Source organism: Fundulus heteroclitus, chromosome 11 (assembly GCF_011125445.2).
Source record: "Fundulus heteroclitus isolate FHET01 chromosome 11, MU-UCD_Fhet_4.1, whole genome shotgun sequence".
NCBI classification, from domain to species: domain Eukaryota; kingdom Metazoa; phylum Chordata; class Actinopteri; order Cyprinodontiformes; family Fundulidae; genus Fundulus; species Fundulus heteroclitus.
This window is the reverse complement of record NC_046371.1, coordinates 38,977,163-38,999,185: the sequence shown is the minus strand read 5'-3', so window position 1 is coordinate 38,999,185 and position 22,023 is coordinate 38,977,163. Positions and strand designations below refer to the sequence as shown.

At 41.6% G+C, this 22,023-nt stretch overlaps 1 protein-coding gene across 2 annotated transcripts in view; it reads right to left on the bottom strand.

Moving 5' to 3' along the window:
* Positions 1–4,324: 4,324 nt before the first annotated feature.
* The window catches only part of opcml (opioid binding protein/cell adhesion molecule-like), a 315,450-nt gene continuing 297,751 nt past the window's right edge, over positions 4,325–22,023 (bottom strand). The window contains exons 4-7 of one of the 2 annotated variants that reach the window (XM_036143491.1): positions 17,912–18,049; positions 13,508–13,628; positions 8,860–9,011; positions 4,325–7,905 (exon numbers count right to left, since the gene is read on the bottom strand). In XM_036143491.1, coding sequence (XP_035999384.1) covers positions 7,805–7,905; positions 8,860–9,011; positions 13,508–13,628; positions 17,912–18,049 — 512 coding nt within the window. In that variant the 3' untranslated portion in view covers positions 4,325–7,804. The remainder of the gene's footprint in view (positions 7,906–8,859; positions 9,012–13,507; positions 13,629–17,911; positions 18,050–22,023) is intronic. The other variant, XM_036143492.1, reaches the window with a different exon arrangement.

Here is a 22,023-nt window from a genome sequence, read left to right as displayed (position 1 = left end):
GGAGGGAGGGCTTTTGGTCCAGAGCAATGCCTGTACACAGTAAGATATCATGTTCCTATTTACGTCATACTGTATCCCTATAAAGGCTGAAAGTTACCCCATATTGTTGGGATTGTTGGGACTGCTGTGAAATGAAGATGATTGTAAGTCCAGAATAAACGAATCCCCCTGCTGGTCACTGAAGAGAAGTTGTGGTGTCTGGTCTCGTCTGTCTGTTTTTTAAAGTTAAATCCTCTCCCACAGCTGCCGGTAAAAATCCCTCAACATGTCACAGTCCAGGAACCCAAGATCGCTCCTCAGGCCCAAAGCCCTCCCAGTCCACAAGGTACTGCACGACCCCTGCGACGCACTGCCAACAGCTTCCAAACTGTGTAGGCCAAACCACCATCAATGAGTCTGGGGGGTGGAAGGGGGTCTGGAGGCTGTCCTTGGCTGGCTTTATGTTACTAACGTAGAAGCTTGGGTGGATTCTCATGGATCTGGGAAGGGTACGTATCACAGCCCCAAGATTAATAATTTTGGAAATCGGGAACGGCCTGATAAAACGAGGAGTCACCTTACGACACTTTGTCCTGAGTGGGAGGGTCCAAGTCACCAGTCAGACTCTTTGTCCGGAGTGGTACACAAGACCTGCCACTCTGTGACGGTCAGCTAACCGTTTCTGCCGAGCCGAGCTCTGGAGGAGGACTCTACGAGCTCCGGCCCATGCCCTTCGACAGCTGTGAAAGAGGGAGAGAACTGAGGGAACATTAACTTCTTGCTCTCAGGCAGGAAACATGGGCGGCTGGAAACCAAACACACACTGAAAAGGAGCTCTCTTTAACTGCTCCATCTGTTGAGCTTGTAAACAGTTGCCGAAATAGTGACTTACTGAAAATTGTGGATCACTTTAAGTGGAAAGTTCCTCCCAATATTTTGAAGTCTGACTTAAAAGTGTTGGTGGTGGACCAGTTTGTGGCTGCTGGGTTGATTAAAGTGCCTGAAGTTTCCGTTGAGCCAAGTGAACTTGTCACACCTGAGCATGATCATAAAGTTGATCCAATTGCAAGTGCTGGGGAGGATCCTGAGGTGGTTGGACGGGGACATCCATGCCTCTTTTGTTACAGTGTAAACTGTATGGTAAAGCTCAAGAGGTGGTGGCAGCATTCCCATTAAAAGACAGCCTTGGCTATGAAACTGTTAAAAATGCTGTTCAATGACAGAAATTCAGAAAGCTGCTGCGGAGACCTATGTGGAGTTTGCCAGAGAGAAGGGGATATTGTTTGATAATTGGTGTTACTCATCAAAAGTGAATGACTTTGACGCTCTGCGTGTGTTAATATTGTTGGAAGACTTTAAAAAGTGTATTCCTGAATGAGTTGTACTTAGTGATGGGTCCGGCAACACCGATGCGTCGGCGCATGTGTCGAGCTCATAGAGCAAAACCCGTGTCGATGCGCGTGTCGACACAGGAAAGTCACGTGACTGATACAGGAACTGTTTCGAACTGACTGACGCGCCAAACTGTTTCTGTTCCCTCTAAGCTGCAAGCGTGTGCATTTGCGCACAGCAGCGCGCACAGCAGAGCTATGCTGCGCAGTAAATAAAATCCAAGCTGAACTGTAAACAAAATAACGGTTAATAATGATTAATAATGGTTAATTTTTAACCATTTGGCAACTCTGGTGTGATGGTGTACCACAGTCTCGCTCTGTGAGCGCCAGGTCCTGATCGGAGCGCACCACTGATGGTTGGGCAGGTTGCGCTGTGCGTCTTTATTCTGAGCGTCGGCTGATCTACACTGAGTAGAAAGCTGCTGCTCTGAGTAGTTCTTCCTCCCTTTGTCATACTCAGCATTTCCGATTTCAGAACAGATGATATCAGTCAGGTAACTAAACACAGCGCCTGATCAACCATTGAACGTGAGCATGGACATTGAAAGGACATGGAGCAAAAAATTTGTAAAAAAAAAATAAATAAAAAAGCCAGTCCACTAGCATTCTCGTTCACATTATTTATTGACTGTATCTAAAAAAAAAATCAAATATATGTTTAATTCAAATGAAAATATAAAATAATACAATGCAACATACAATGATTTAAATTGTATTGTGAATACTTGGTCATCAAATCAGTGTCAGTTAACTCTGTCAACTAGGTTGCCTGTAGGGATTTTAAGGTCCAGCAGGTGTCAGTACTCAGTGACACAGTATCGCCACAGTATTAATACAGTTTGGCAATGTGTCGAAACGTTTCATGACACCTCATCGTCCCATCACTAGTTGTACTGTATTTGAACAAACAAAAAGTAACTACCTTAGCATCAGCTGCTGTTCTCACTGATGAATATGTGCTTACACATAAGTCGACTTTCAATGTTGATGAAAGGTCTGGAGTTGCCACTGTGCCATTGTCTCCAGTAGGGAAACCCACTATGTTGAAAGAAAGCTGCTTAGCTTTGAAACGGAAAAAACAATCTAGTTACAAATGTAATAGGGTAGTTCACGCGTGACGTCAGCGCTACATCCGGGTCACGGTGGTTGGCAAAAACAGTACTGTTCTTGTCTACTACATGACAAAACGGGTGATTTAGAGCTTACTTTTAGTTAGTTTATTTTTGGAATCTAAACAATGCCTACGACTTCTTGTGCTCCCGCTTGCACACAGAGGCATTCCAAATCGTTGGATGTACGTTTCTGTCGTTTACCGAAGGAGGAAGGACGAAGAAAGAAATGGATATTTTCACAGGCAGACCCTCCCAATGGACTGGGGGAGCCATCAAACTACGACAGAATTTGCAGTCTACACTTCATCTCCGGTAAATACAACTTAATTCTGCTCTAGTCATTGTTCTACTTAAAAAGCGGCGGAGGGGAGGTGGCGAAAGCTACACGGGCCGGAGAAGCGGCAGCAGCAGCCGCCGCTGTCTGGAGCAGCAGACCGCGGCTGCTGCTCCAGACAGCGGCTCCATTACACCCCCGTTCACGGGTGCTAGTACTTCTGTGTTTACGCTGCAATGTCGCCGACACCCCCACCCATTTTAACAAGACAAAAACACCAAAATAATCTGTAGTGAACAATGTTTTTTTTTAACCTACCGGGCGGGTCTTCCTCTCTGCTGAGACGCGGTCTGTGTCCGACGCCGCTTTGTGCTGTTGCACAAACATGTGTGAACAACATCCATCCATCCATCCATCCATCCATCCATCCATCCATCCATCCATCCATCCATTCATTTTCAATCCCTCATGGCGTCGCGGGCGTTGCTGGAGCCTTTTTCCCAATATAAAATAATTGCAGCCGTCCAGTGGTTTAAGGGGCATTCATGCTCTCTATGTCTGTACTGGCCTGCGTGTTTATAAGGCAGCTGTATGTGTTGCCGTACGAAACCCTTGACCAGCATTTCACAGACTCGCTCCGTCCCTTCAGGCTTTTGCTGTGTGGATCTGGCAATCTGATACCATCAACCATCAACTTACTCTTAAAACGATCTTGTGATACGTTATCTAAAGAAGAAAAATATGCGGAGAACTCGTCAGTTTCTCTGTTTGCGTCCGCCATTGTGTTCGCCTTTTGCCTACCAGTCGGCGCGCATGCGGGAAAAACCCGCATCAAAACAATAACAATGAACTACCCTATAAAGCTGTTACTTTGGTAAAAACAGATGTCATGCATAAGATGCCTGATTGTGGTATTAACGGCACATCTGATCCTTGTTTTAAACCGTTTGATGACTTGGTGTCGCTGACAGCTGATCCTGTTGATCAGAAGCCAGTGCACATATTAAGAGATACGAGAGGGTCCCAGTTCCTTATTCTCTTGAATGTTCTGCCTTTTTGTCTGACAGTGCTTGTGGCTACAACGCTATCCTTTGTTGGATAGAGATGGGTTTAAGTCCGATCTCTATCGAGACTACCGAACCTTTGGTTATGTCAGCTTGTATGGATCAGCAAAGACCTGCTCCAGGATTGGTCGATTCTTTCCTTGTCGTCTTTTGGATAACTGTCACCGTTAGACTGAAAGAGCCTGGCTCCAGGGATATCCACAAGTCCATTCTTCCCCAACATAACTGTCCACTTGTTTATGCATGCCACACCTGCGAAGTCCTTGGCGTCCGTGAGCTATCTGCTGTTTCCCTGTTAACTGCTTTCTGCAGCTTCAACCTCTGTGATTGTAAAATCCTTAACAGTGTGTCTGTGTGTGTACATGTGCATGCATATGTGTGTGTGTGTGTGTGTGTGTGAATACGTGCGTGCATGTGTGTGTGTTTGTGTACACGTGTGTGCGTGCGTGCGTGCGTGTGTGTGTGTGTGTGTGTGTAAAAAGAATATCCACAACTACAGTCTAGTGTCAGTTCTTTTTAATAGGGATTTAAAATAGAGTGACTGAAGATTATTGACATCAATATTTGTCATGTTGCTTTGTCTGGGATGGAAAGTATGACTCTGACCTTTAACCCTTTTTTGCAGAGGCCATATTTGCAAAAAGAACAAAACAAACAAAAAATAAATACCTAAGTTAGCATATCCTTTAAAATACACTGACTGGCCAAAAACTGTCCTTTTGGAGAAGAAGTGAATTGACTAATGTTTCAGGTGGCAACAAGTTAATTGTGTGATGCCAGGCTCAATGACCAGGACCAACTGGGCTTAATCTGAAAGAGTGGTTCAGGTACCATAAGGTCATTTACACTCAGACTGACAGCCTACTATCTCTGAGAATATAATGTGCTTTAAAGAAGTAGATCTATCTCTGACTGTCTCAACAATTTTTGTTTCATATAAATAATGCAGCACTCTGTGGGTTTTTTTGTTTGTTTTTTGGCCATAAAGTGTAGTCTTTAACTGACTGGTTCACAATCATCTTAACAAGCAAATAGGCGAGTACATTACAAAACACTCCCATATACATCAGTCTCAATCCATGATCTTTTGTCTTTAACACAGTTCTTACTTATAGGTTTGCACAAAATGAAGTGAACAGAGGGACATCACATTGGCAACCACTTGTATTCGCTAGTCAATGGATATTTTAGTCAGAGGGCTGACCAAAAACTGTCCCTTTAAAAGTTAGCCCACCTGCCATTACACAAAAGTTCGATCATCCAGTTCTGGAACACAGCTTCCACTGTTGATGTTGGGCACATCAGGTTAAAAATACACATTCACAACACATGAATATAGCTTCAGAGCAGCTACAAGGAACATTCATACAAGCTGACTGTGTGTTCAGTGAGATTTTGAACACTATTATTTCAGAAACTCACTAAAGAAGTTCTTAAGCAGGTTTTGCCAGGTTTAACGCAGCATGACAAGGAAATACTCACTGGATGACTATATAAAAATATTAACAAGAATATTTTTTTAAATAAAATTCCCAACTTCATGCTTGAGATACAAGGTAATAATAAAATATTTATTTTCATTTTCCCCACTGTTACTGTAATCTAGAATTACTGATAAATGATAACTGGAGGTAAAGATGAAAGTTGAATGCCAATAATATTGAGCAGGGATGTCCTTATCTAAACCCAGTCATTAGGCTCAGGTCCCAAATCACAGCATTTTAAAATGACTGATCTCACAAGGAAACGCACCTTCTATCTTGATACCTGATATCAGCCATACCCTCACTGAGATACTTTGCAGCCAATTTGGAGACATAAAGAAAAATCTATTTCCCATCTTAGAAATTTCTTTTGTTTTTCATTTTTTGTCACACTTAAATGTTTGGGCTTTGATCTGCCCAGGACATCCCATCATTTTATTATCAACTAGTCTATGGATCATTTACTGATTTCTGTTTTCATTGTCATCTTACAGGGTCCAGTTCTGCTTCAGGTTTAAATGCTTTCAGATCATCTCACATATTTCTTGGAGCACCCTGTAAAATCCCTTTAGAATTCATGGGATTTTCTGTGATTTTTAGATGGTTGGATCACAATGCTACAGATTGCTTTATGCCAAACATGTCCTCTTTTCAGGTGGCCAAACAAATTCTATTTAAGACACATCTGTCCATTAAACATTATTCCAGAAGTCCTGCTCTTTTTCTACATTCTTGGGCAAACTTTAGTCTGGCCTTCATGTTCCTAGAAAGTGAAGGTTTCCTCCCTACACAACTCCCATGAAAATTAAACTTGTGTAGTTACTTTCTGATCTTACAGACATGATATTTGATATTGACACAATAAATATTTTAAATATCCACATATATTAATATTTTAGAAAAACCCAGGCTTTTATAGAGTGTCCTATTTTTTTCACATGAATGTATAACAGTGATTTAGATAACTTTTCGTATTCTATTGCAACTCAGCATCAGCTGATACATAGCCACATAAAAAACTAAGAATTCTGATTTGGGTGATTCTAATTTTCTATAAAAAACATAATGATATGAATCGAAAACAATGTGTTGTTAAACATAAAAAGCTGTTTTAGAAAGCTCAAAACCTGCAAAACAGTAAATGCTTTCTAAATTGAATCCTTCTATCTACAGTACATTTACGTTTCACTTACCTATGTTTGTGAAACGGTATGGCATTTAAAAAATAAATACAAATGAAAATATAGCAAATTACAAATCAAAAATATATCAGCCAGTGATGCATTTTTCCTTCAATCTCAATAAGATGGTTGTTAAATCTAAATGTAAGGTCTAGTTTGCATAGAGGTCTAAAGTTCAAAAGAGAAGCATGAGGATCACTGTGGCTCCCGAAGAAGCTATGGACTAAATATGTTCATTTTCACATATTTAAAAAAAAAAAAAAAAAAAACAACAACAACATTACTTTTATACAAACCACTACATTAAAACTATGGCTTCATAGTAAACAAGAAAAAATGTTTTGGAAAATGTAAATACAAATGACTAAATATAACTGAAGGCCTTAATACGAATAAGGAAAAAGCTGCTAATTAAACCTGGCACTATATTGAGGTAATCATAATTGGATGTTGTCAAACAGCCATCAGCTGTAAGCAGATCACGCTGACTGACAGTGTGCAGACCAAAGTGTCATCCTTTCTAATACTTTTGTTTTGAAGTAAAACTCACATGAATGATGTGCATGAATCTGAATTCAGATTGTCAGTATGAATATGCCCTGAAGCTGCTATGACTCTGTGATGAGGTGATTCAAAAATGCTATTTCAGAAATGAATGCATTTTCACTGAGTGCAGGAGTTAACTGTTCACTTTATACATTTTCTACACACACTATGATAAAGGTAAAAATGAGTATGCACTATGCTAAAGGACTTTGCCTGAGAAATAACGGTATATTCTTTAATATTCTCAACTGATCATCTTGAAGGACCAGCTTTTTCTGTTTTGCATACAACTGTAAAAATACAGTGAAATTCAACAATCACGTTGCATTATTTCCTTTTTTGTCATTGACTTAAAAAAGCTTACTGGTACTGTACAGATATTGAACAAATGTCACACAATAATAGTATTATTTTGAATTTACACTTCCATATTAGGCAATAAACAGTCAAATATCACTGGTAACACACATTTTTTTTCATGTTTTCCTATTCACATACAAAAAGGTTTGGGACACACAAGCTCAGTAGTTCTACCATCATCACATTAGTGCATGTTTAAACTTTTCCCTTCTTTCCAAAGTTGCCTTTTACTCTAGATAAACCAACAGAGAACAGATTCTGACATAAAGCCAAAAGGAAATTAGAAAGAAAACAAAGAGTGAACCAGTGGCATTCTTGGTTTCCTGTTCTTTTCATAGGGCATAGGACTAAACCGTCTGTTCTTGCTGTTCAGTGCTGCAGGAAGCTTGAAGTGAAGATCACATTTTTCATCAGAACTTGAGCAGGTGGAATAAGATAATAGTCAGCAGGAGGCAAAAGGAGCAACAGGGGAAGATGGGTGTTCCGTTGACATCATGTATTGCACCAGGACCTGAAGAAGAAACAAATCAATATTCCATATTTACCAGCAAATCCAATGTTTTGGAGATTTTCTCTTGATGTTTGGACAACAGAAACTTTTACAACTGTTAACTTTTGTGTGTGTGTATTTCCACTATACCAGGTGGTGCCCACTGTGGTTCATAGAACTAAATTTCTTATAATATTAACCTTTATGTTATGGTAGAAGCTTTTTAAACACGAGGGTAGCTGTTACCAGGCTATACAAAGATTTGTCTAAGCAATTTAGCAATTTACCAATGAGCTCTAAATGTGGACAAATGTTGATTATTTTTGACAGCATTCTTTCTGTTCCTAACAAGAAGCAGATGTGATATCAGGAATGATGAAATCTTTCAGACTGACATCCAATTTATACGTGGATTTTTGTAGCTATTGCTATTTTAACTACATTTGGACTAAGCAGATTTATCCCTATGATTTACTAACTCAAAATCAGCGAAAGGTAAAATCAAATTGTGTAAATCCTTTAAAATCCCAGAAAGAACAAACCAAAACCAAAACACAGCTCAGTGTCTTTCATTTCTTGTTTGTATGTCTAAGAACTTTTATTCGCTCTCTTGCGAGCTCTGACATTACAGCTTTTGTATTATCATGCAGAAAAAAGCTCATGGGTTGTTGTTCATATGAGACTTTAAGAGAATTGTAGTAATATAGGTTTACATATTTACACATTTGTGTTGTACTAGTGTGTGTTAATGGCATGTAAATTTTCATGGAGAGGAGCTTTTTGATATTAGTTGGGCTTGTTTACTTTTAGATAAAATACAGACTAATTTTAATGTACATCTACAGATATTTTTCTGTGAAGATTTACCTGAAGAATTATTTAAAATTATAAATGAATGTGATTTCATACATAAGGAATCAAAGCCATCTATGAATTTATGTATTTTTAATACTTTAAAAGTTTTTATATTCTTACCATAAAGAATTATACTGGCATTAGTGATTCCCATTGTGTTCATGGCAACGCAGGTGTAGTTTCCATAGTCTTCTTCTGACACATTGAAAAAGATGAGCAGCGACTGTTTGCCTTGAGTCTCTATCTTAAGACCATTTATTCCATTGAGAAGCCTGTAAAATAAAGATCATCCGTCAAACTGCATAATGATTATTGTTTAGACAATGTATGCTTTTCTATGATTCCTCCCAGTCTGTTGGCTCAGATATTTTATCACATGTGTAGCAAACACATTTAATCATAGTCTCAACATGGAAGTAGAAATACTATATCTGGAATAGTCATTAATATTTAGCTTTTCATCTTCAAAATAATTCACTTATTTTCTTTTACTTTCTTTGATCATTTTCCCATAGCCATGTTCCATTGACCATATGCTTGTCCTTTAATTTAAATGGTAAATTAATTTATAGTACATTATTTTGTTCTTTGTGATTCCTTTTGTTTTTTAGGGGACTGAAATGATTCTTAGAGTGTAGTAGGGGTTTAAATGGGGCGTACCGATCCAATATATAGGTTACCAACCTCCACTGTATAGACTTCACAGTTTAAAGCAAGCAATCAGTTAAAGAATACATTATTCCAGGAGAGGAAGAAAAAATCACTCTGCACCAAACCAATAAAAGAATGATGAGCAATAATGGCGTACATGAAGACACAATTGTTTTTATTCAGCATAAAATCATTTTGAATTTGTGGTGATTCACAGACGCTCTGGAGATTAATTTGTGATCAGAGGGAAGCCAACCTGGCACATATTTGTGCACCTTGCAATACCTGGTGGTATCTAAAGTGTCCATATGCCAGCTGGTGTTGAATAAGCACCACCAGACAGTGAATAAGGCTCTCAGGCTTTTTAAAAAGTGTCAACTAAAGTTAGTGGCAACTGTCTCACATTTTTTGTTTCAGATTTTCACATTAGGAGAAGAAACTCTAATGCCTTCCGTATTACATGACCTGAAGAGCAAATATGTGATTAGCTAGAAATGTTCCATGTGATTTTTCTACACTGATACCTTCCAGTTTTGGAACTCAACTTTATATTTAGCATATGACACACAGGGCTCTGTTTAAATCAAACTGAACATAATAACAACAAAAATAATAATTTTAACATAAAATCACCAGCAAAGAAACCCTTCCTTGCTGTGCATAACCTGTTATCTTCTGGACTCCTGATATGCAAGGGTGGTTTACTTTTTAGGCTGGGTTGTTGAGAGGGATATTAGCTCTATAAAATAGATACCTAATAGAAGCATAAACACTTTTCATCAACACCTTTTCTGATCTTCCGCTGTCAACTGGCACAAGCTTTATTACAAGCTTCCAACCTAAATTTTGAATAAAACTGTCATGATCCACCCTGAACAGCCCTGTCAGGCTGCTGCCGGTCCTGCCTTTCCTCTCCACAGGTGGCGGCAGTTTGACAGCGGCCAAAAGATCTGGTCCATCGGCAGTAAGGGGTGGGCCGGCGGACGAGAACAGACATCAGCCTATTAAATCCCAGCGTCTCTGCCTTCTAGCAGCTGTCCTTACTACCCGGGGTAGCCTCCGTGTTTCGACCCTGGTAGACTCCGGCTGCGATTTCAATTTAATTGATCATGCATTTGCCCTACGGGCTAAAGTCCTCAAGGGTGGAAGGATCCGTTTGGACCTGGCAAAGATCAAGGTGGTCCTCGACTGGTCTTAGCCGGACTCCCGCCCACAGCTCCAGCGCTTCCTTGGCTTTGCCAATTTTTACTTCATATTCATACTTTCATATGGAACTACAGCCTCATCGCCGCCCCCTTACACGCTCTCGCGTCAACCAAGTCCCCTTACGCCTGGGATCCTGAGGCTAACGCTGCTTTCCGTGAGTTAAAACAAAGGTTCTCACAAGCCTCCATCTTGGTTCACCCGGATCCACTAAAACAGTTCACTCTGGAAATCGATGGCTCCGAAACTGGAGTCGGTGCCATCCTCTCTCAACTCTCTGACGAGGATCACAAGCTCCATCCGTGTGCCTACTTCTCCCGCCGCCTATCGCCTGCTGAGTGTAATTACGACGTAGGAGACAGGGAACTACTTGCTATCAAATTGGCCTTGGAGGAGTGGCGCCACTGGTTGGAGGGAACGGAGCAGCCTGTGCTGATCTGGACCAACCATAAGAATCTGGCCTACATACAGTCTGCCAAAAGATTGAACTCAAGACAAGCCCGATGGTCCCTTTTTTTGTCAAGGTTTAATTTATCCATCTCCTATTGCCCCGGTTCCAAGAACCTAAAGCCTGTTGCCCTTTCTCGCCAGTATTCACCCACCGACTCAGCTGAGGAGCCCACTCCCATCCTACCACTCTCATGCACTTTTGGTGCCCTCCAGTGGCAGATCGAAGATCTCATCTCCCAAGCTTTACGCCATGAACCTGTCCCCAGTGATGGTCCCCCAGGTAGAGCCTTCGTGCCTAGCTCCGTTCGTGTTCAGGTTATCCAGTGGTGCCACTCAGCCAAATTCTCCGCTCATCCTGGGGTCAACAGAACCATTGCCCTTGTGTGTAGGCGTTTTTGGTGGCCTTCCCTCCACGGAGACGTCCAGGAGTATGTCCTCGGCTGTCCCACCTGCGCTCAGAATAAGTCTTCTAACAGACCTCCTACGGGCCTCCTTCAGCCCCTAGTCCCACATTGCTCTTGATTTTGTTACCGGTTTACCACCTTCTCAGGTCATGACCACCATCCTTACAATAGTCGACCGTTTCTCCAAGGCCTGTCACCTCAGCTCTCTCCGAAAACTCCCCTCAGCCCTCCAGACCTCCCAACTCCTAGTAAGACACGTGTTTCATCTCCACAGGATTCCCCAGGACGTTTCCTCTGACCGGGGCCCCTAATTCGTCTCCCACGAAAGGTTGAACCAGGAACTCGAGTCCACCCTTCGCTGCCTCACCTCCTCGAACCCTACTGATTGGAACCAGTTCCCTCCTTGGGTAGAATACGCCCACAATTCACATGTCTCCTCCACCACAGGTCTCTCCACTTTTGAAGTTACCCTAGGTTACCAGCCTCCCCTGCTCCCGGCTGATGAAATGAACATCCCGTCGGTTGAACACCACATCACATGCTGTAAACAGTTCTGGTCCCAAGCAGTTCAAGCTCTGACTGACACAGCGCAACGGAACCACCGCTTTGCTGACCGATGGCGGATCCCGGCTCCCCGGTATTGCCCCGGCCAGCGGGTTTGGCTTTCTTCTCAGAGCTTTCCCTTCAAATCCTCATCCTGCAAACTAGCTCCCCGCTTTACTGGCCCTTACGTAATAGAGTCCATTATCAGCCCCACTGCTGTTTCGTCTGTGTCTTCCCCCCCACTCCCGTGTCCACCCCACCTTTCACGTTTCCCAAATTAAGCCCGTTCACTCCAGTCCCTTGTGTCCTCCACCTGAACCCCACCCAGGTGGAGGACTCCATGGACAGTGACGGATGCCTCCCGTCGGCGTGGTCAAGGCTGGCAGTACCTTGTCGAACGGAAGGGCTGCAGTCTAGAGGACCAGACCTGGGGGCCCGGCTCCTCCATCACTGATCCATTCCTCATTCATTCCTTTCTCTCCTCCCATCCCCTCCACGTCCTCGCAACCACCGGGTGGCGGTCGTTAAGGGGGAGGGGGGTCAGGATCCAGCCTGAACAGCCCTGTCAGGCTGCTGCCGGTCCTGCCTTTCCTCTCCACAGGTGGCGGCAGTTTGACAGCGGGGCGTGGCCCATCAGCTGATCGGTGTGTCAGAGGATTATTTAAGCGGCATGCTACCAGCAGAACACTTCCAGAGTGTTAAACCTGTATGGTACGCTTCAGTCGGCCCCTGTCATATGACAGCTTACCTTATGTCACTTGTGACTAAGGCTGTGTCTCCCATGCACCAGGTTGCCTTGCTCCAGATTCCTTTGTCGATATTTCCTGATCACGACTTTGCCTCCAGAATCCTTCAAGCACTCCCGAGTCAGTCTGACAGCTGGTCAACCCATCCTTCAAGCTGCTTCAACAAACCCTCTACCTCCACCGATCAGCCGCTCTGCCACCGGCTCGTAGTCACTGCATCCCGGATTACCAATTAGTGCTGGATTCTCTTTCGACCGCTCCCTCGGCTTCTGATTTCCTAATTAGCGGTAAGCATTGCAGCACGCAGAATTTCTCCCACCGGTTCTTCTTACGACTCATCTCTCCCCTTTTTCCCCACAGGATCGCGTACCTTTGTACGCAATCTCCAGTTTCTGTTCGTGGAAACCTGCTGACGTCACCGAAAGACCCCTTCACGTCCTTGTCCACTCTTCCTATAATTAAAACTTTAAAAATCTGCCAACGTTCTCCTGACTGTACTCTGCATGTGGGCAAAAGCCTTAAAGAACATGACAAAAACTTGACCTGATTACATAGTAAAAATAAAAACAGGTGCCTTTGAATCCACTGCTTTCATATACCATGAAAAATACATTTATTCCCAGATCCAAAACGCACGCTATGAAAATATTTTATCATTTGTATAAATCCATCACTAGGTGATTAAGTATGGTGTTTTAAAAATATGAAAACTGAGAGTTTTGCAAACAGAGAAATCATCACCGATACACAGAGCACAGGGAGGATACTTGCCTACGGTCTTCTTTGTACCACTCAAAATCTGCCCTAGGAACGGCAGAGGCTTCACACTGCAGAACCCCTCTCTGTCCAACTGGAGTGCCTGTACTCCTTGCCTTTGAGATGAAGGGAGGATCTAAAAATTAAGTGGAAAAACCAACTGCAGTATTTAGTGAAACTGATCAATACTGACAGTAAGAGCAACTGATTGATTACATAATTAATCATAATAGTATTTACATAGTTGTTACTATTATCATTATCACAATGTAATAATAATAATAATTATAATAATAAATCTTTGATTTTTTTAATTGATAAAATTAATACATGTACAGTGCCTTGCATAAGTATTCCACATTAAACATTTAAATAAAAATTGTTTTAAAATTTTTTGAATTTGATGTACAGAATATGCCTACAACTTTTGAAGATGTATCATTTCATAATTTGAAGCAAAACATAAATAGGACAAAACAGAAAACTTCAGCGTGCATAACTGTTAATTCACCCCCCAAAGTCAGTACTTTGTAGAGCCACCTTTTGCTACAGTCACCGCTGCAAGCAAATTTTTATCAGTCTCTGACCTCATATAGACATGAGGTCTACAGCTTATTCAATTCAATTTTATTTATATAGCACCAATTCATGAAACATGTCATCTCAAGGCACTTTACAAAGTTAAGTTCAATCATATTATACAGATTGGGTCAGATTATACAGATTGGTCAAAAATATTCCTATATAAGAAAACCAGTTGATTGCATCAAAGTCCCGACAATTAGCATTCACTCCTGGAGAAGCGTAGAGCCACAGGGAGAGTCGTCTGCATTGTCCATGGCTTTGCAGCAATCCCTCATACTGAGCAAGCATGACGCGACAGTGGAAAGAAAAAAACACCCGTTAGCGGGAAGGAAAAACCTCCGGCAGAACTGGGCTCAGTATGAACGGTCATCTGCCTCGACCGACTGGGGGTTACAGAAGACAGAGCAGAGACAAAACAAGAGAGACAAAAAAGCACAGAAGCACACATTGATCTAGTAATCTGTTCTACATTAGATGGTAATAGTCGGTGATCTGTCCTCCCTCGAGGTTTTCACAGTCAACAGAACGTCAGAACGTTATTTTGGTCTTATGGACATATTCTCCAGTCTCTGCGGTGAAGCTCTGCAGCTCCTTCAGGGTTCACTTTGGTCTTTGTGCTGGCTCTCTGACTAATGCCTTTTCGTGCCGGTCTCTGATTTCTGGTTGGCGGCCATCTCTTGGCAGGTTTGTTGTGATTCCATGTGCTTTATATTTGATGATGGAGGTGATGGTGCTCCAGAGAAAAATTAAAGGTCTGCATATTATAACCCCTCCCTGATTTGTACTCCTCACCAACACTGTCCCTTACTTGTCTGGAGAGCTCCTTGGTCTTTCATCATGTGACACCTCTTGCTTAGTGGTGCTGCAGCCTCTGGAGCCTTTTAAAAAAGTTGTTTTATACTGACAGCTCATGTGACACTTCGGTTGCACACAGGTGGACTTCATCCCACTAATTATGACTTTTGAAGTTAATTAGTTGCTCCATAACTTTTTAAGGGCTCCATAGTAGAGGGGATGGATGCATGTACACATAGCTATTATCTGTTTATTATTTAAAAAATATTTTTATACGCAATTTTCTTCCTAAGAAGGTCACATCAAATCCTCACTTGCACCATGTTGTTTAAAAAAAAAAACATACATCAGTTGTTTGCGAAACACAGCATTCCAGGAACACAAAAGAAAGATGCATTTACTGCAGGGACCTGTGTGGGGTATGTTTGGGTTTGGGGGGGGGGGGTGTGGGTGGGGAGGGGGGTTTGGTTATCCTTACCAATTCCAAGGGGAGGCTCACTTTCAATGAATTTGAAAACCCCTGTCTTAAACAGATGAATTTAGAATCCTGTTGAATTATAATATTTTTCACAAGAGACTGTCACCACGCCCGTCCAGGACAGAGAGGGGGGGGGGGGGCAAAACTGACACTCTGAATGACCATTAAAATGGTCAGAGTGTCAGTCAGCGCGTGCTAACTGCAACTGCTTCATACAAAGTCTCCGCGTCTGTGTCACGTCACGTTGCTGCTCCCCCTCCCCTCTTGTACATGGCTCAGCAGCGCCAGCCAATCAGCACGCAGGCTCAGCCTGGCCCGCCCACTCAGCTCTCTCCACACAAACAACCGCGCTGCTGCTGCTCAGACTCAGAGAGAGAGAGAGACCGCAGCAGCAGACAAACATGAAGAGGGAAAGAAGCGCCGTTTGGCTCTAATTTAATACCGTAAATGAAATCAAGCTGTATGTTTTGTGAAAAGCCGGTTAAATTCAGTGAAAACACAACAAATTTATCTAAGCACGTGAAAAACCATGAGCAAGAAAACGTCGAGAGACAGAAACGGAGAGAAGAGACGAAACTTCTCTCATTGCCCTGACAGACCCAGACCCACAGACTGACGTCACTGACTGAGGCGTTTCAGTCCTCCAGAGAACATCCAGATAGATCAGAGTGGTCGTCTTCAGCAGCAGTTCATGTTAGCTTTCAAAGTAGATATTATCTATCATATGTTACTGGAGCCCACACAGAAAATGTAATTAAGACCTTGAAATATACATATACATATATCCTATTAAAAAGTGTTATTTAAGATAAGGTAACATTAGCTAATCTTTTATTTATTCCACGACAGGAAAATTTATAGGATTAAAGCAACAGGCAGGTGCACACAACACAGACAAAATTACATAAGGATTGAAAGATATAAGTGGTGCATTAGGAAAAAAAACACTGAACATAACATTATTATTATTAGTATTATTATTTAATTGTAATAATAAAATAAAAATAAAAATCACCAAACCCAAAAGGTCAACCAGTTTCATGATACATCAATCTTAAGGACTGGCTAATATTCAGCAGGTCAAAAAAGACCATATTTTGGTTGCAGTGCTGCTGATCTCTGATAAAGAAAAGATCAACTAGTGACTAAATTCAATAGATGGGTTGAAAATATCCAGTATAAAATTAAGAGAGGGCATGAAGTATACAGTTAAGTTGACTTTTTTTGGTGTGTGTGTGTGTGTGTGTGTGTGTGTGTGTGTGTGTGTGTGTGTGGTGGCGGCAGGTGTAGAGGGGGGCAAAAAGACTGCGTTGTCACGGGCCCTAGCAAAGTTGGTAGCTGGCCTGACTGTCACATATAAATAAAGAAATTGACAGTTTGATATTTTTAAAGATTGCAGCCAATAATTTGACCAGAATTTTAAGATTTCACATGAAGATGACTGAGTAATGTTGGAGCAAATCTTACTTTAGTATTTCAATATTCCTCACTGCCTTTGAGTCAGTGTAGTGTTGGTGCCTGTAAAGAAGTGGTTCCCTATTGTTGAGTCTCACATTTGAAATAGCATTTGCACACATTCATGTGTGAATGTTCCAGGACCGCGTTGTTGAGTGGGCTCAGTAGTTGGCTCCTTGAATATTTTGTGCATACTCCTGAGTGCTGACACAGCTGCACTGGTTGTTTTGTGATGGCTCACTTAAATCTTCAAATATAAATGGCAAAACATGGATTAAGCATAAATATTAAAATAGGATGAGAGAAAATTACTGTTGAGTATGAACCTTTCAAAATGCCATGTAAATACAATGCTTTGAAAAAGTATCTCCTTACACATTTCTTCTAGATGTGTTTTTGTCACACTTAAAAGTTTCAGATCATCAAAAAATGAAATATCCCCAAACCTAATGAAAAAGATTTTAAAAAGCAAAAGCAATTCTCAAATGTTAATCAAAACCCATGTGGGTATATGTTGGATAGTAATCATTCTCCCTGCTGAATCATAAACAAAAAAATGGCTTTGGAGAAGCCTAGTCTAAACCTAAATCTGAATGAGATGTTGGAGTAACTGGTGTGGCTCACAAACACTACAAGATGTATAAAGCAGAGAGAGTCACAGAGACGTAAAAGACTCATCGCCATTTACTACAAATGTCTGATAGACGCTGATGCCAGTTGCACAACCAGTTATTAGGTTAAGATGACAATTATTCTTTCCACATAGGTCCATGTTAGTGTGGGTAGCTTTACCACAATAAATAAAATCTTCATTTGAAAACACAAATTTTGTGCCACTCAGGTTATATTTGGCTGGAAGAAAAATCCAATCTAAAACATTTCAGTTTGACAAAATTAGTAAATAAAACAAAACAAACAAGAAAAATACCTCTAAGTGGGATGTACTTTTAATTGCATTGTATGTTTTAATTGTTGATTACAATGGATAAAATGTCTTCTTAATCCTCTTTTTGGAAGTAATACACTGTACAACATCCTTAGCCCGATGTGGGCTGATAATCTAGGGCCATTCACGCTGACCATGAATATCAAAGTTTGTTGCTTACAGTTGACTGTGACTTGCACTCTCCTTATATCAGAGCTGGAGATGTCATTAGAGGCAATGCACTCATACGTTCCCGACTGGTCTTTCGTGATGGAGATCAGCTCCAAATGTTCCTCCTCTTTCACAAATTTATGGCCACCTGTGAGGATTAAAGAAAATGAAAAAAGATGTGCATTTAGTTGTATGGTAATGCTGGTTGCACCAGAGAATGAATGACCTTTATATAATGTCTACAATCTTAATGACTGATGAATATTATACAGAAATTATAAAATATAATAACATACAGTTATAAATTTCAATTTCACATAACAGTATTCACAATAATCATAGAGAGACAATGTGTGGTGGCCAATTTTCATGCATCTGGTGTGAGCCTCACACTTTTGTGCCTCATTTGAAAAGGCTGTGCTAACAGTGATCACAGATGATAAGCTATATCTTTGGTCCTGACAGCTTTGTACAGATGCTGTGGTCAGACAAGATTACTACAGTATTCATTATTATGATCACCCATTATCTGATGAAAATCTACAAGAGGGATCATATTTCTCCAATTTTAGCTTCCCTTCATTGGCTTCCTGTTAAATCAAGAATAGAATTTAAAATTATTCTTCTAACGTATAAAGCCCTTAATAATCAAGCTCCATCATATATCAGAGCTCTGATTACCCCGTATGTTCCTAACAGAGCACTTCGCTCTCAGACTGCAGGTCTGCTGGTGTTTCCTAGAGTCTCTAAAAGTAGAATAGGAGGCAGATCCTTTAGCTATCAGGCTATCATCCTCTCCTGTGGAACCAACTCCCAGTTTTGGTCCGTGAGGCAGACACCCCGTCTACTTTTAAGACTAATCTTAAAACGTTTCTTTTTGACAAAGCTTCTAGTGAGAGTGGCTCATGTTACCCTGAGCTACCTCTATAGTTATGCTGCTATAGGCTTAGGCTGCTGGAAGACATCAGGGCCTATTTTTCTCACTCTGCTGAGTTCTACAGTTCTCCAGTTTTGCATTGCTTGTCGTCATTTCAGCTTTTAACTTTTTGTTCTTTCTCTTTTTTCTTCATAGTAGGTACACCTGGTCTGGCGTTCTGTTAGCTGTGACATCATCCAGGGAAGACAGATCACCCGCTATTACCATCTAATGTAGAACAGATTACTGGATCAATGTGTGCTTCTGTGCTTTTTTGTCTGTCTTGTTGTGTCTCTGCTCTGTCTTCTTTAACCCCCAGTGGGTCGAGGCAGATGACCGTTCATACTGAGCCCGGTTCTGCTGGAGGTTTTTCCTTCCCGCTAATGAGGAGTTTTTCTTTCCACTGTTGCTTCATGCTTGCTCAGTATGAGGGATTGCTGCTAAGCCATTGACAATGCAGGTGACTCTCCTTGTGGCTCTACGCTTCTCCAGGAGTGAATGCTGCTTGTCGGGACTTTGATGCAATCAACTGGGTTGATATTTTTGACCAATATGTTTAATCTGACCCAATATGTATAATCCGATTGAATTTGACTTTGTAAAGTGCCTTGAGATGACATGTTTCATGAATTGCCGTTATATAAAATAAATTGAATTGAATTGAATTATCCCGACCCTATCTCGACCAGGCCATCTCTCAAACATCTGCTGTGAGTCTAGTGCTTTTAATCTATTTACCACTAACCATGCCCATAATTAAACCAAATGAAGAAAGTGGTTGTTTAGCACAGGAAAACAGGACTGTTTGTGATTGGTCACACTAGATATTTTAACTCTCTTTCTTTTGATGGCCATATTTGCACACCAATAGTATCTTTTTATCTGTTGATGGGCAACAGATAAAAAGACAAGCTCCTGGTATTATAAACAGTCTGAGTTGAGAGATGTGTGTATGATTTGTCTCACAAGGTCTTAGCTCAGTAGCACATATAGAATGAGTGTGTATGCAGAACCCCCTGACATCATTCAGTCACTCACTCAGTGAGGGGGCCGGGCTATGATTAGATGTGTGCTAGGGCAGTTCCATAGACACGCGCAGGCAGGCGACACGGAAGGGTGGACTCGTGCTTTAGTACATGGGGCTTTTAGGATAAAGTTGTAAGTGGAATTCCAACATAATACATATATGTGTATTCCAAGTGTTTTGTCTCTGACAATTGTTTTCTTCCTTTGCTGCCTAATTTATGAACTGGGTGAGGCGGGCCTTAGTGAATGAGACCAGAAGATTGAGAAGCCACCTCGTCATTTTGGTGTCGTGACCCAGATTTGGTAGTAAGTGAAAGGAAGTTTTTGAAATGGGTACGAAGCAGGAAATCGTCTCGCAGCATCACAGGGTCGACCCAAACCAAGGTAAGGGGATTTTATTCTCCTATTGCCTGAAATTAGACTTAGGCTAAATCAAGTGGTGCTGTGGGTGAACAACTGTCTTCTTAAATATATCAGAGATGAAACCATGAGGAATTAGAATGGGAGGGTTGAATGGTATTTATGTTGTAGTCTATGTCGAAAACTTAAAATAGAATAAGATAAAAACTATAAAGTATAAGAAAAGACAAAAAATAGGAAATCGATATAAAAAGTTTGTTCCGAGGATTGGCAACCTTAACCCCAGGCCGACAGATGCTGGTGAAATTAAGGGAAGAGCGTTACCCCTGAGGAGTAGAACCCTCAAAAGAAGCAGGGAATAGGAACGGTCAAGACTTAAATGATGAGGCTGTGAATAAAAGAGACTTAAAGGGATCCTAGACAGACAATTTGGGTTGTTTTTTAGTTCTAGAATGGGGTTCGGGAGCACAAGGGTGAGATTAGGAGAGGTTAAGAAAAGGAGAAAGTTCTGCTGAACGGAAAGGTTAGAGAACCTTCCTTTTGCGTTCAAGCTGTCTGTCTTAGATGTTATCTTTGTCATGTCTTGTTCAACACATTGTCTCGGTGAAAATTGGATCCATTGTGGTTGCATGAGTGAGAGGGAGAGCATGTTTGACTCTGTGGACATTGAGAGGAACAGAGTCAAACATGCTCTCCCAGCCACATATACGTATGCGTATATGTGGCTGAGAATGGCATCGCTTGTGAGTGTATGGTATTTATGGTGGAAAGTTACTGTGCGAAGGCGATTTTATTTTTGAGGAATAAGTAAGAAAGTTATCATCATGGAAGGATAATTTGACAAGGATATTGATGATAGTCAATGGGGCCGTGCACCCTGGAAATAATTGGTAGAACAGGTCAATGCATTAATTACTTTTTTTGAAATGCATGAGAATTTGAACAAAAAGATGTGGTCTGAGTGGAAACAAAAGGTGGTGGAGGCAGTTACAATAAAAAAAAAAACAGTTTGAGCACGGTGAGCCATTGGGTAAATATTTAGTGAAACAATATGTTAAAAGAAGAGAGAGGTTATAAGTTGGGAGAAGCTGTCGGTTACTTGACAGGGAATCAAACATTTGTTTGAGGAAAACGGGGGGGGGGCAGAACAATTCCCCGCACTATCGGGCAAATCTATGCAGCCATACATAGTAAACACACACCCCTCCGGACTTTATCCAGTCCTGGATGTATTGGGTGGAGAGTTAACAATAGAATCAGTTCCTGACTACACCCCCAGGAACAACACATTTTTAAATGGTAAAATGGCTTGTACTTGTATAGCGCTTTAACTAGTCTTGACGACCTCCAAAGCGCTTCACACTACAGTTCAGTCATTCACCCATTCACACTCACATTCACACCCTAATGGTGGTGCGCTATGTTAGTAGCTACAGCTGCCCTGGGGCAGACTGACAGAGGCAAGGCTGCCATGCACCGGCGCCACCGGTCCCTCTGACCAGACTACACTCGTCAACCATGTGCGTCGTCCATTACTCCACTCACAGCCCCAACCTCGTTGACATCAGGTGAACCATTTGTTGCTTGTGCAGCTCGCGACAACTGGTCTCAGGAAGTTGATATGCCGTTTAGTGCACCTCCCAACCCTCAGATGACAAAGCGGCCGCCGAGGACCACATGGTGAGGACTTAGAGACTCAGAGAAATATCGCCCTCTAGCGGTAGTCCTTTTGTATGTTTAGATATGAGTCACCAGACAGCAGACATAAACCGGGTTGATCAAAGGAGAGTAGGAATTAGACAATCAACAGCCTCTGCTGA